This window comes from Sinocyclocheilus rhinocerous, unplaced genomic scaffold, assembly GCF_001515625.1.
Source record: "Sinocyclocheilus rhinocerous isolate Xijiao unplaced genomic scaffold, SAMN03320098_v1.1 scaffold402, whole genome shotgun sequence".
In the NCBI taxonomy this organism is placed as follows: Eukaryota; Metazoa; Chordata; class Actinopteri; order Cypriniformes; family Cyprinidae; genus Sinocyclocheilus; species Sinocyclocheilus rhinocerous.
Window position 1 is genome coordinate 1,148,797 of NW_015626336.1, and position 13,294 is coordinate 1,162,090.

Sequence of the window (13,294 nt, forward strand, 5' to 3'; positions counted from 1 at the left end):
AGCACATCTCGCTTTTCAGAACGATGAGCTTTGTAAAAATCAACAAAGGCGGGGCATAGAGGAGAAACAATAATGCACAGTATGTGGAAAATAATGTGTTTTTTTAACTTTAAACTGCATAAACACATTTCATTACACCAAATACACAAAATAATGTTCTTTTTAGCAACATCATATGACCCCTTTAATCACCTATTGCCACGCATCATTTATGCCATACATAATCTCTCTAGAGCCACAAGAAAATGACATCACAACAACTCTGGCTTCTGATGACACCATATGAATGTACACTGTTCACAAAACCCTTCGACAGCAAAGACGGTGAGCTGTGACGTCAAAGTCAGCTGACAGGAAAACATGTAAGGGCATTTATAATTTCTCTTAGTTCTCTCTCACTCATTGTTGTACTATATTGCAACTTTTGAGGTAAAACTAGTCACTGGATTTGCCAAAAGGCATAAACTCTTTGAAAGATATGCAAAGTTTTGTCTGAGATATGTAAAGTAATGTTATGTGGATATCCACAAGCAAAACTGTATATTTTAGTATATTTTGAATCATTTATATAATGTATTATTAATGTTAGTTATTATTAATAAAATTAATATGAAATATTAATTAATAATAATTTATATTGTGACTTAATATACTAAATATTTTAAAAGGTCAGAGTCTGTAAGGTTTTTACATATTTTTGAAAGTAGACTTTTATGCTCAACAAGTCTGCATTTATTTGATCAAAAATACAGTAACAAAGTAATATTGTGAAATATTATTACAATTTAAAAGAACTATTAAGTTTTCTATTTGAATATATTTTAAAATGTAATTTATTCATGTATTGCAAAGCTCAATTTACAGCATCATTTGATCCTTCATGATCCTTAAATCACTCTAATATGCTGATTTTCTGCTCAAGAATCATTATTATTATTATTAATATTATTATTATTATTATCAGTTGAAAATAGTTGTGCTGCTTCATATTTCGGTGGAAACTATTATGCATTAATGAATAGAAAGTTCAAAATAACAGGATTTATTTGACCTGTATAGCATGATAAACATCTTTACTGTGACTTCTGATCAATTTAATGCATCCTTGCTGAATAAAAGTATCACTATCTTTGAAAAAAGAAATACATATATTGCATGTCAATCTGAAATCATACAATAAGTGGATGATCGTTGGCCAGAATTGGCTGCAAAATTGACCAGATGTACGATCGTCAAAGTAAGCGCCGTGAGAGAGAGAGAGGTCCTCTTGTCGCTCTTGTTTGACTGAGTTTGTTAGTTGGCTACATCATCTTGACATGTAATTACTGAAGCTCTCTTAATCACTGCAGTGCAGATTAATAACGGGGGGCTCCTATGGGGGTCACATCACCACATCAAACCCCTCTCTGCCTCCCTCTGAGTCACACACTTGATAAATACTGCACCCGATCATTACACATTCAAGGGCAATCTGCTCCGAATATTATATGCCAAAAATAAACGAAGTAGATTTAAACAGAAAACTGAGTGTGAATGCATAATACAAAAGCACAGTCATCAGATTCCAGGTATTTCTGCTTATCCAAATATACACCTCATATGCTCGCTTATGAACAGATAAATACAAATATAAATGCTAAAATGTAACAATATTAATTCAATTAAAAATTTATATAAATATGAATAATTATGAAGTCAGATGTTTAATAATAATAATAATAATTGCTGTTGTTGTTGTTCATTAAAGTTGAAAAATAAAAGGAATCCTATTGTTTGTAGCCCTGCATGGCTTCAGGAGTATTTTTCTGCGTGTCCTCCAAAAGAATGTGAACGAGAGAGAAACCGCAGACTTACCAGCATCTCTTTTCCTCTTTTCTCCATTGGAGCGAGGGATTCCCAGAATGCCGTTGATTGAGTAGGAGCCCACAGGGTCATTGGAGGAACTGGAGACTGGAGGAGATGCTGCACTGGGGACTATAAAGAGTGAAAGAGAGTGAGAGAGAGAAGGTAGATGATGTGTATAACATCACTTTAGAATCACTTATCTCTTGCATTTGATCTGTTTCCCAAAGATACTTTGGGGTTCAAAAGTCTGAGACCACTAGTGTTTTGGATTTTTCTACATTAATGCTCATTATTACAAATGACGCTATCAGCATAACAATTTAGATGTAAAAATGAACACAAACTCTCTTTTGCATGATAACAGCATGAACAAAAGCTGATGATCATATTCTCCAGCATGATTTGAGAGTATCTTAAGCTTCAATGAAAGCAAGAAAATCTGATCATCTGTCACATAATCAATGTTACTAATTTACCTGTATTTGATTAGTCACCTAAAATGTGCATAATCTTGTATAATTCTTCATTTTATGCCACTGAGTCTTAAAACATTTTCTTTTTTATCCCCTAGTTTACATTTCACTGTTGTCTCAGAATTTTCCCCTACACTTTACATGATTTGGATATGATTTAGCTCTGCTAAGTATTTATGCTGATGTGCAGAAAATGTCTAATATTACCTAATGCTGAGTTCAAAAATGTTAATACAACTTTCCATCTCATACAGCCTTTTCACAAAATAAGAATGAAGATTTTTCAAATTATATAAATTAATGCACTTATTACAATAACAAAAGCAATCAACTAAAAAAAAAAAAAAAAAAAAAAAAGAAGTATACAAAATGAAAAATTTAACTTACAATCTGCAAAGAAGTGGAAAAAAATGGATTAGGCACAAAATGCTTTTCAGAATACATATGAAAATGGGCCAAGAATGAAACAAATAGTTGTAATCTGGCTCAGAGGAAGACAGAAATAATTTTTATGGTTGTTTTTCTGATATTTATGGGATTATACAACTGACTTTGGCATCTTACAAAGCAAAAATGCTAAGAAATGCATCATATTTTGAAAAAGTGTGATGTGCTCAAGCAAAACAGACTCAGCCCCTCAAAATTAGTAAACAAAAAAAAAAGTATTGGATTTCATTCAGCAAATATGATGCAGGGCCATGAAACAAATTAAAAGATGATAAAAGTTTAGAGTGCATCTGTACTTTTAAACAAAACCGCTATGACATAGTAGGAAGGCATCTGATTGTGGTTTTTCTTCTGTCATCTGCTCCAGATGCAGGTAATATCCAGCTCTGAGCAGAACGCTTTGGCCCTTAATTTGATTTGGAGGGATGACCTTTTCCACAAAGGTCCAAAGATGGCCCCTGGAGTTAATGATGTGATCTTACCTATAGTGTGTCCTGGGGTGGAAAGAGACGTGCCATCTGGTGAGGGGTGAAACGGTTGCTGAACCTTCGTCCGAATGATCCTGCACAGTAAATACAGTACATTCACTCGCATGGAACTCCAGAGCCAATGCAGTGTGTCGCTCTATGTCCGTCTGTCTCTCTCTGATAATCTCAGATTTACTTTATATATCTCCGAGCAGACAGAACGGATAACCGCAGACGCTCAGATCCCGTTTAGCCGAGCGAGAAGCAGACTCGCTGTACCTTTAAAGTAAGATATAGCAAAAAGCTCTCTGAGCTCTTTTGCCTTGAGTGATCTTGCAAACAAAGCATGAAATCACAACAATTCACCTCGATAATCGTCCTCTGTGTGTGTGTGTGTGTGTGTGTGAGTTTCGGTCCTGAGGAGAGCCTCAGGCTGGGTTCTAGCGTGGATGAGGTTCTATTGATCTAGACTCTAGGATAAAAAGTTCGGAATTAGCCACATGGGTACCGGGATGCAAATAGAAAGCTATAAATTATATGTGACAGGAAAGCAATAGTTGCTCAGTGCGGTGTACAAGCTTACGCCAGCATTTGATTCTGTTAATCTGAACAGCACTTTGAAAAAAAAGGCCCTCTGTCACGCTCATTTGTAAACTTTAGATCTATTCATCACCAGCGGCATTGCTTCTGTTTCAGCAGACACGTGCAAACAAATGCACTGGAAGCGAAGAGTTTGTGCTGCATGCAAAAACCATGCTTTTTTGTATGTGACGTATTTTTCATTTCATGCCTCATGAAGATTATTGATTGTAAAAATATTTAGAATAGACCGCGGATACTATTCAAAGTGCAAATTTATTTCCATTAAAATGAGTGTGCTGCTAATATTGATATCTGCGGAAATAAACATCAGCTTTAGGGATGTATCCTCGGGGCATTGAAACAGAGAGTGGAAAGAACGTGCAGTGACAACATATCAATATTATATTTCATTTCTCTCTTTAAAACCATAGTTTGACCCCCTCGCATGGCCTGGGGAGAATAAATCCGCAGACTTTATCCACAATCTATGTTTCTGTTATTGAATAAGTCATTTGGAAGAGTGAATTAATGTCTGTGTTGTGTCTGAAAATCCTCGGAAGAAATATTAAAATTGCTTTACATGTGAATCAATAATATTGAGCGCCGTTGAGGAGGTTTTTATAAGTCTGGCGGTTTCGGTGCTGCCACTTGTTGGCTGTGGAGACACTTTAGTACAACAGAAACTCTGTAACACTTAATAATGTATGTTAAAGAAAAGTGTTGCGAGTCTGAACATCAACCTCATGTTGTCAACAGGCCCGGTCTCAGTTTGCACACACAACTAGAGCGTTTTTCTTTAATGCAACATTTTGCTTTAATGAATAAAGCACAAGATGTTGCAGGTGCAACTGATTCTCTTATTGTACACCCAAAACTGAATGCATCCGCAAACTCTTCTTTGCAAGTTGCAAGCTGACTTTTATCAGAATTCCCATATATCTTATATTAACAGATTCAGCTTGGTTTTGGCCTTATTCAATAATCCGTATCCATTGCTTCATGCGTAAGTATATCAACATACTGTTAACTATAAACAGACGTAAAGGTGGAATAAATTATAAGCTATTGCTAATACAGTCTTTAAAAAGGAGTCACTTTTGCCTGCATTCATATTTTAATTCCCATCATAAACAAAGACCTGTTTCCTGTTTCAAAATAGCCAGACTGAATTCAATTAGATTTTAGAGACGTTTAAGGGCTTGGGTAATAACATTAACGTACGTTTTATATTTATCTCCCAAGTTCATGTCAAAAGACGTTCAAATGGCCCTTTTTAGGTGACCATGAGGCATGAAATGAATTTTTTTCTAGCCTTCTCTTCTGTTGTGTGAGGCGCTCTATTCTTCACCATCGACTCATTAAAATGTAATGCAGAGTCTGGTTTTATGGAAGAGTGAATCTTAACCAAAGTTCAGCGCCTCACTGCTTCTTTTTACCGGTTTGATTTTCCACACAAGTCTAACACACCACCCTAAACCACCATTTTAAGGATGCAAATAGGATCCTACTGGATCATGGATTATGCATACTGCAGATTTCCCATATTTGTAGGCTAGGTGGTATATTATCGATAATCATTCCAGTTGGAACAAAAATAAAAATGTTAAAAGTAAAACCTTGTGAATTATTTTTAAAAAAATCACACTTTCATTATATTATTTCACAGCAGTATTTACACATTAAGAATGCATTTTCTAGACTATTCATTTCTACACAAATAAGCAATACTGTTAGTCTCTAATCTTGATTTTGTTAATTTAGGAAGCTGCAAATGATGAAATATGAAAACTCCAGTCTTATTTTTAATATAGATTATTTTAGCAAATAGAAGGAGCAGATAAATAGCGGTATAAACTCTAATCGAGCAGCTGTGTGTCTCTTTTACCAGGTCTGATCGCCGTTCATTGATCGGTTTTCACTCGCTCAGATGAGCTTTTAGAGCTTCAGTCCGTCATTGTTGCGGTAGTTTGAAGCAGGGGATTGAATTTCATCCACAAGACCACCGGCAGAGCCACAGAACAGAGCTTTACACTGCAACAATGGATAGCCTAATATTCACCAAAATGCATTATAATGAATTTCAGAACATTTTTACTTCAAAACAAGCGATTTTAAATACATGTATTGGAAATAATTTCCATTTTTGTCCCCTTTAACGAATGGTGTTCAGACGGTTCGATTGAAGTTTATACTGTTTTTTTTATTTTTTTTTATTAATGATTTGTAATTTTCTAATAAGTCGATGGGCGTCAAATGAATTAGTATTGCATTTAAATATAGGTACGTTTCAAATATTTGCGGTTTAATTCAATTTAAAGTTTTAAAAGCCACGATTAGAATTTAGTCAAGGTGCGCTTAACAAACGTTTGCGCTTTCATCTGAGCTGGTAACCATAGCAACCGTCCGCTTCTCGACCACATTCAGGTAAGATCAGTTATCGGGAAAAAACACAAACAGACTATTGTCAAATAACTTTATTGCAGATTTACACAGAGGCTAAGATTGTTAAAAAAAAACGTCTTGACGGGAGCCAGAAACGCCAAAGACGTTTTCTCTCGAAAATTACTGACACAAAAAGAAGACTGAATTATTGGCACATCAGTTATTGATAAATGACTGGGTTTCCTCACCTGTTTATGGAGGAGACGCTGGGGACGGTGTCGTTATCGCAGATGCCATCCGCCAGCAGCCTGTCCCGGATCTCCCAGGCGAACATGGTGGGATTCTGGCGTTTATAGTCCGCTATTTTATCCACCACCTTCGGCGTGGCCACTTTAGGTTTGGATCCTCCGATGACTCCAGGCTTTATGCTGCCAGTCTCATAATATCTGCAGAAACACGTGCAAATCTGATTTTCCTAACCTGACCAAACCTAATGACAATAAACAACAGATGCGTGCTAACAAAGCCATGAAAATGTTTTATCTAAGCTACTTAACACGGCCCATAGCAGCACTAGTAGGAAATTATCATATGATTAGAATACTAATTTAAAATTTTGCGCAGCAGGACATTAAACAGCCCATCTGTTTTAGTTACCCACTTATTAATCTAAGATGAAGAGAGAGAGAGAAAACATCTATTTGAAACGCAATTCTATACTGGGATGACCAAACTACAATAAGCTAAGCTAAAATCAATTTATGTTAGAAACATTTTTTGGATTAATAAATCAATTTATTATGAAATCCATTATTTATTATATTTAATAAAATGGAGAGGCAATGAATGAACAAGCTCATTAGCATTTCTACTTCTAGTTGTTGACCTTGTTGAAATAGCCCGAACTACCATATTAATTTTATTTGAATAATTCGTCATTTTAAAACATTCAAATCATTGGTCAAATAATAAATTTTTAAGCACGTATAGCCCCAGACCAAAATAATTTAATTGTCCCTTTTATCTAAAATAAAAGGCATTTAAAGCACTTTTGGAATTTTATAGTCTGAGATGGAAACCCGTTTATAATTAAAATCATGGATCTTTAGCTCAAGTGATTCATTTGGTTTAGTTGATTTCAAATTGGGTAACAATCAGGGGAAAACGCAAACGTGCATGATTCTCAATTCTGCGCTGTTAAAAAGAGCAAATGCTTTCATTTTATTTTCTTCGACAGTATGTTGGATAGTTCGTCTTGTGCTCAAACTAAAACTATTGCAGTACGTTGCTAATTCTATTAAAATTGGTATCCATCCCGTGTGTTTTGAGACTACGTTAATATTTCTACTTTTAAAATTTGATTGTAAGTTAGTGAAGGTTAAAAAAATGTGAAAAACGACACAAAGCACCTGGAACATATCAACTGCTGCGTTGCTCTTTAATGGGGCGTCTTGCACTAAGTAAATCTCATGTTAGGGTCTCACCTGCCCAGGATCTTGCTGACGCAGCCGTGACTGACCCTCAGCTGTCTGGAGATGTCACAGGGTCGGACCCCTTGATGCGCGAGCTCCACGATTCTCTGGCGCACGACGTCAGGTAAAGGCCTTCCGTTCACGAACATCCCGCCCACTTTCTGAACTGAGTAAATCTCATGTTGTAGGGTCTCACCTGCCCAGGATCTTGCTGACGCAGCCGTGACTGACCCTCAGCTGTCTGGAGATGTCACAGGGTCGGACCCCTTGATGCGCGAGCTCCACGATTCTCTGGCGCACGACGTCAGGTAAAGGCCTTCCGTTCACGAACATCCCGCCCAGCTGGTTCACTCCCCCGTGCCCTATACAGGAGACAACAGCAACAAACACCCACAACATAACATTACATACAGGCCGTCAGTGACGTGCGTCACATTCGCCCAATTAACAAAAGGCGCGTTCTGTGCGGCCACACGCGAGTTAGAAAACGCAAGAAAGGTTAACTGCAATCAACCGCACTTTGTGCTAATGAATCCCTGACTACTCACATCAAGTCACGGAATAAACAGACGAAAACGAATATATGCAATGATAAAATAATTCTGCATAACCGATCTGCATTATTTTGGTTTATAGATATGCACATACACACAGCAAAAACATGCACAAACATATACTATTATACGATATTATATTTTATTATATTAGTTCATTTACAATATTATTATTATTATTACTCCATTTTATTTTCTATAATAATGTTTTAAAACTTTGCAATATTATATGCAAATGCATTTATATTTATTATACAAAAAGAAATGCATATATAAATATATCTGTTTCTAAATATAAATATATGTTTTGTATATATCTCTAAATCCATTGTAGATGTAACACAGATGCGCAAATATAATGACTGTCAGTAGCATTTTTAAAGCGTTTCACAAATTCTCTACAGGGTCGAAAATTTTACATTTATTTTCCTCTAAATGTTTTCTAGTGATGTACATTAAACTCCTGTTCTTGTTGTTGAAACAATACTGGGGTTTGTTACTCGTAGGTGACCGATTAAATTACACGAGCATTTATTGTTTTCATTCCCTAGATATAAATTATTAAACAGTTTTGTTTGATCACGTTACATGTTGTTATTCTCAATTGATTGCTTTTCTAAAAAACATTCCATTTTAATTCAATTAAAAGCCCAAAGCTTGATGCAGAACCATTTAGCAATCTTATGTTATATTTTCAAATTTACAGTTTTTGCTTTGAAAAATCACGAATATTTACTGCTTTAAATCGAAGTGGAATTTTCCCAATATTATCAATATTTTGGTCTTTTTTAATTCATTGCATTCAAGTTCTTTTTTTGTAAATAAAAATGCAAAAAACGCATGTTTTAATTTCCACCACCAACCACACGCAGGCACATTTATCTCGATTATTAACCGAGTTCTTTAATGTTTCTGTTTTATATTGATTTATGTATTATCTTATTTCCCCTAAATGCAATATAAGAACAGTGTCATTTTTATTTTATTTTTATCCGGAAGCCTAATAATGTCCTGTTCCAGTTAGGATCTTAATTGGCTCAAACGTGAAAGACATTCTCCAGATAAACTCCAGTGTAACTCACGGTGCATGGAGGAGAAGGGGTCTGCCTTACAGTGAATATCCATCGGATAACAGAGAAAAGGCAGGTAATCAACTGAAGTCGCCGTCTCGTCTTTCTTACACACAGAACAAGTGAAAGAAACGAAGATGTAAGGTGAATCCAGCCGAGGAGAGGGGGACTTCGGAAAGTTGCAAATGGACGCAGGATTTGTCAGGTGTCAGACATGACCGTGCGTTCGAGGTCAGAACAAAGTGCTCTCAAAGCAATAAATGCTTAAATGTTTTCAGCACGCATGCTTTCCCCAGAACTCGTTTTCCAGCGTTTGTCCCATCCATCCGCGTGTTAGTATCTCTTATATCCCGGTGGTCTCGGTTAGCAGGTGCGGGGCTGCCGGGTTTGGGTTCTGCGCATGGAGGACAGATAGCAGAACCATTGGAGACTGCGGGTTTCCTGTGCCCAGCTTTCCCTCAATAACAACCCGATGCGTTCGCACGCGCGCAAGGCCCGGGACTGAAGGACTTGGGTCGCTCGTGTTGGTTTGTAAAAGCTCCAGCCCCCTCCTTTACGCGGACCCCTTTCGCCGCTATGGATGAGTGTATCAGACAAAGGCAGTAGATTCCAGCACTTTGTGATTCGCTCAGATGAAGCTCCATCCGCCTGTCACTCCAAAAGGGGAGGGAGAAACTCTGCGCCTCTGAGTGAATGAGAGTTTAGTGGAAATTGAGCGAGGATGAGATCAAATAATTTGCTTTTCTTTGTGATATAATAGTTTACGAGTTATGAGGAATTCTGTCAAATCAGAATTGCGCATTTTCTTTATATATATCGTTACAAAATTTGAGGCAAAAGAAAATATTACAGCTTTGAAATTGTTGTATTGTATTGTATTCTCTTCATTGCAAGGCAGCACTGTATTGTTACTGTATTAGTTCTAATTCTGTCGTACTTAATTTACAGTCTCAATTCAGGTTTTTTAGGTGTTAGGTAAAAGTAAATATTATATATTAATAAATATTATAGGCTATATTATTCCTATAAGAAATGCAAATGCAGCTGTTTTATCATAGGCTATAAATATCAGAATATTCTTTACATTTAAGTTCGATACTTCGGGGTTGGCCTCTTTCAGACACACCTGGACAAAAAAAACAAAAAAAAAGTACGTGTTCAGTGTTTGATGGTGTGCCTGTAATTTATAAGAGTGAATTTCCGTGCGACTTCCCTCAGAGATCTGCCATAAAAAACACTTTGCTTTATGAGAAAGCAAATATAATGAACGAATACCGAATTGCAGATTTGATGGGAGTCATTCTAAATTAAATAAAAATAATTACAAATTAAATAATTACAAATATTTAACTACAAAATGTGATTTCAAGATTTGCAAGGGTTTAAGTGGAATTTATGGAAAATTATCATTTTATTTAAAATATTAATGCACGCAATATTACCTCGTGCATTATTTAACAATGTTTTTTAGAATGTATTTTATGTTTGGTTATTTCATGGTGATATTTTATAAACAAAGAATGAAATACTCGCTGGCACTATAAAGACTGCAGAAAGCGGCAGTAAAGTGGAAATATTTTGGACGGATCTCTGAGGGACGCAGGGGGCAAGTCGGCTAGTCTGCCTCCTAGTTAGGTTAGAGGATGATTTTTCTTTCTCCTGGTGTTTTTGGAGGAGCTTCTGGTACAATATGTAGCACTGCGGGCTCTAATTTCACCCTCCGTTGCACACCTTCCCCAAAGCTAGGTTTTTTCTCTCTCTCTCTCTCTGTGAGACCCCCTCCCAGCCTTTCCCCCCTGCCCTTGTGCTCTCTGCGTTTTTTGCTCTTTTTTTGTAGACTTCTAAAATTAAGTGTTAGTGTTTTTGTCACCCTTGGAGAAATTTCACACTGAATTTGAGCAGACACTGTAAATCATAGCAGGACTTGGCGTTATGTGTTTGAGTCCGTCAGGGTTTCAGATAGGCTACACGAGGACGCCAGATTTATTAAAAGCATTCAAACAGCAATAAACTGAATCGCACATAACCATTAATGGATCTACTATAAATAAATTAAAACATAAAACTAATTAAAAAATATATTAATTAAATAAATAAAAAATATATATTTAACCGTTTAATGTCACTCTTACATAGCTATTTATAGTAACAGTAATATTAACACTATGGGTACAAATCCCACCTGAGGACGTGCAACTGAAAAACAAAAGTCTGCAAGCAATGCGAAGTAAAATGTAAAATCTTTAAAAAAACATTTTGGGACTTAATTTCATTAGGGCCTTGCTTCACTGACAGTGAGTAATCCATCTTCTCTCCGGCGCTGTTCAGAGTCTCTCCAAACACAGACGGGAACCACACACACACATCCCGAAGATGGATCTCTCCGTTCGTTCCGGCTCTCCTCTGTTCTGCTGAGCATTGAGGAAGCTCATTTAGCCAGAGGTGAAGATATTTCCTCGTTCTCATGGTAACGTCACTGATCGATCAGAGCAGCGTGCGCTTCATTAGCGAGCATCAGCAGAAGTGAGTCTGACTCCGAGCGACTCTGTTAAGCTATCAGCTATGGTTATGCATTTTATGGAATGGTTAAGAGTTCGTCTATTTTACAGCTGCTTTAAGTAGTTTAATTCGATTATTTCTGTCACGGTGAACTATTGTGAATATGTGCGTGCATATGAACGTCACACGGAAGTCAAACGTGTAGGAATGTTCATAAATATTTATTTATAAAATATTATCCTTATTAGATTAGATTTTTCGAATTTGTATTCCCTTCGTAATTATATATATTTTTTAAATTAATTTGATAAATTAATTATTTTATAAAATACTTTAGTGACAGTTATGGGCACATTAACGCCGCTTAATTTTTGAACTTTTAAACTTAAAGTGAAATTGCAACCTTTTAACTAACTAAACCCTAAAACGATTGGCGTAGAAAGACATAATGAAACCCTGAACTCAAAAGGAAAGTGTAAAGTAAAGGCATTTGGGCCCCGAGCTTGTGTTGTGAGGGGACAGATGGAGGCTTCACGCAAGAGATTGATTCTGCGCTCGCTTTTAATTTCGACATAATTAATTAGATCATTACAACAGTTTTCCATTGATCTTGCCATTTAGGCCCAAAATTAAAAGGTGAATCAGTTAGCTGTTAGATATATGTTGTCTATTAACAAAAGGCATATTAAGTAAATGGAAACACGCAGACACAATGCATATGTAATTCGCTGCTTCCCAGAGAAATGTGCACGCAGACAGCAGAGCTATATATAGGCATATATACTGAACATATTAGTGTGACAAAAATGCATTCATTCATTCATGTCCTAAATTGTTAAATGAAATTTATAATGTGACAACGCAATGAAACTTAAAAAAAATTACAAATTAAACAATTAAGGTAAATGTTTTTAAAGTATGTAAAAATGGAAAATAACAACAACAATAATAATGATAATAATAACAACAATATATTAATATTATATACCATAATATTTATTATTATTATTATTTCTGATCGCTAAAATCAGTCTGAAGTATATCATTTTGACATGAGGAGTGTCTGTGTTCAGCACGTGTTGTCTAAGTACATTCACAGGCCAATTAAAGTTACTGCCTCCCATGAAAAGCATCAAAAATTACGCCGAGAAATGAAAGTTCAATATTTAACTTTTACTGCTGTTCAGCCCACGTTTTAGATCATAAACCTGATTTCGCAGAAATATGCCTTTTAGAGGCCAGTCGTAAAACGCAATACGCTGAAAATATAAATTAGGAAACGAAATGAGAAATTCTTCACAGATGAAAAAACAGCAGGATGACGATCTTCCGTCTCTCGGTCCCTCCTTCTAGCTATCTTTTTATCTCTTTAATAACCAAAACCAAAGTAGCGAGGAATATATAATATAAAATAATATATTATAATATAATAAATATCATATAATATAATATATTTATGCATGTGCTTATTTTGTGACACAAAGGCAGAAAAAAGTCTTAAAA

General features: G+C 35.9%; 1 protein-coding gene across 1 annotated transcript in view; it reads right to left on the bottom strand.

Moving 5' to 3' along the window:
• LOC107711294 (paired box protein Pax-2a-like) overlaps positions 1–9,877 on the bottom strand; it is a 37,012-nt gene extending 27,135 nt beyond the window's left edge. The window contains exons 1-5 of the mRNA XM_016516268.1: positions 9,305–9,877; positions 7,865–8,030; positions 6,445–6,642; positions 3,248–3,327; positions 1,855–1,974 (exon numbers count right to left, since the gene is read on the bottom strand). Coding sequence (XP_016371754.1) covers positions 1,855–1,974; positions 3,248–3,327; positions 6,445–6,642; positions 7,865–8,030; positions 9,305–9,347 — 607 coding nt within the window. The 5' untranslated portion in view covers positions 9,348–9,877. The remainder of the gene's footprint in view (positions 1–1,854; positions 1,975–3,247; positions 3,328–6,444; positions 6,643–7,864; positions 8,031–9,304) is intronic.
• Between the last annotated feature and the right edge of the window lie 3,417 nt (positions 9,878–13,294).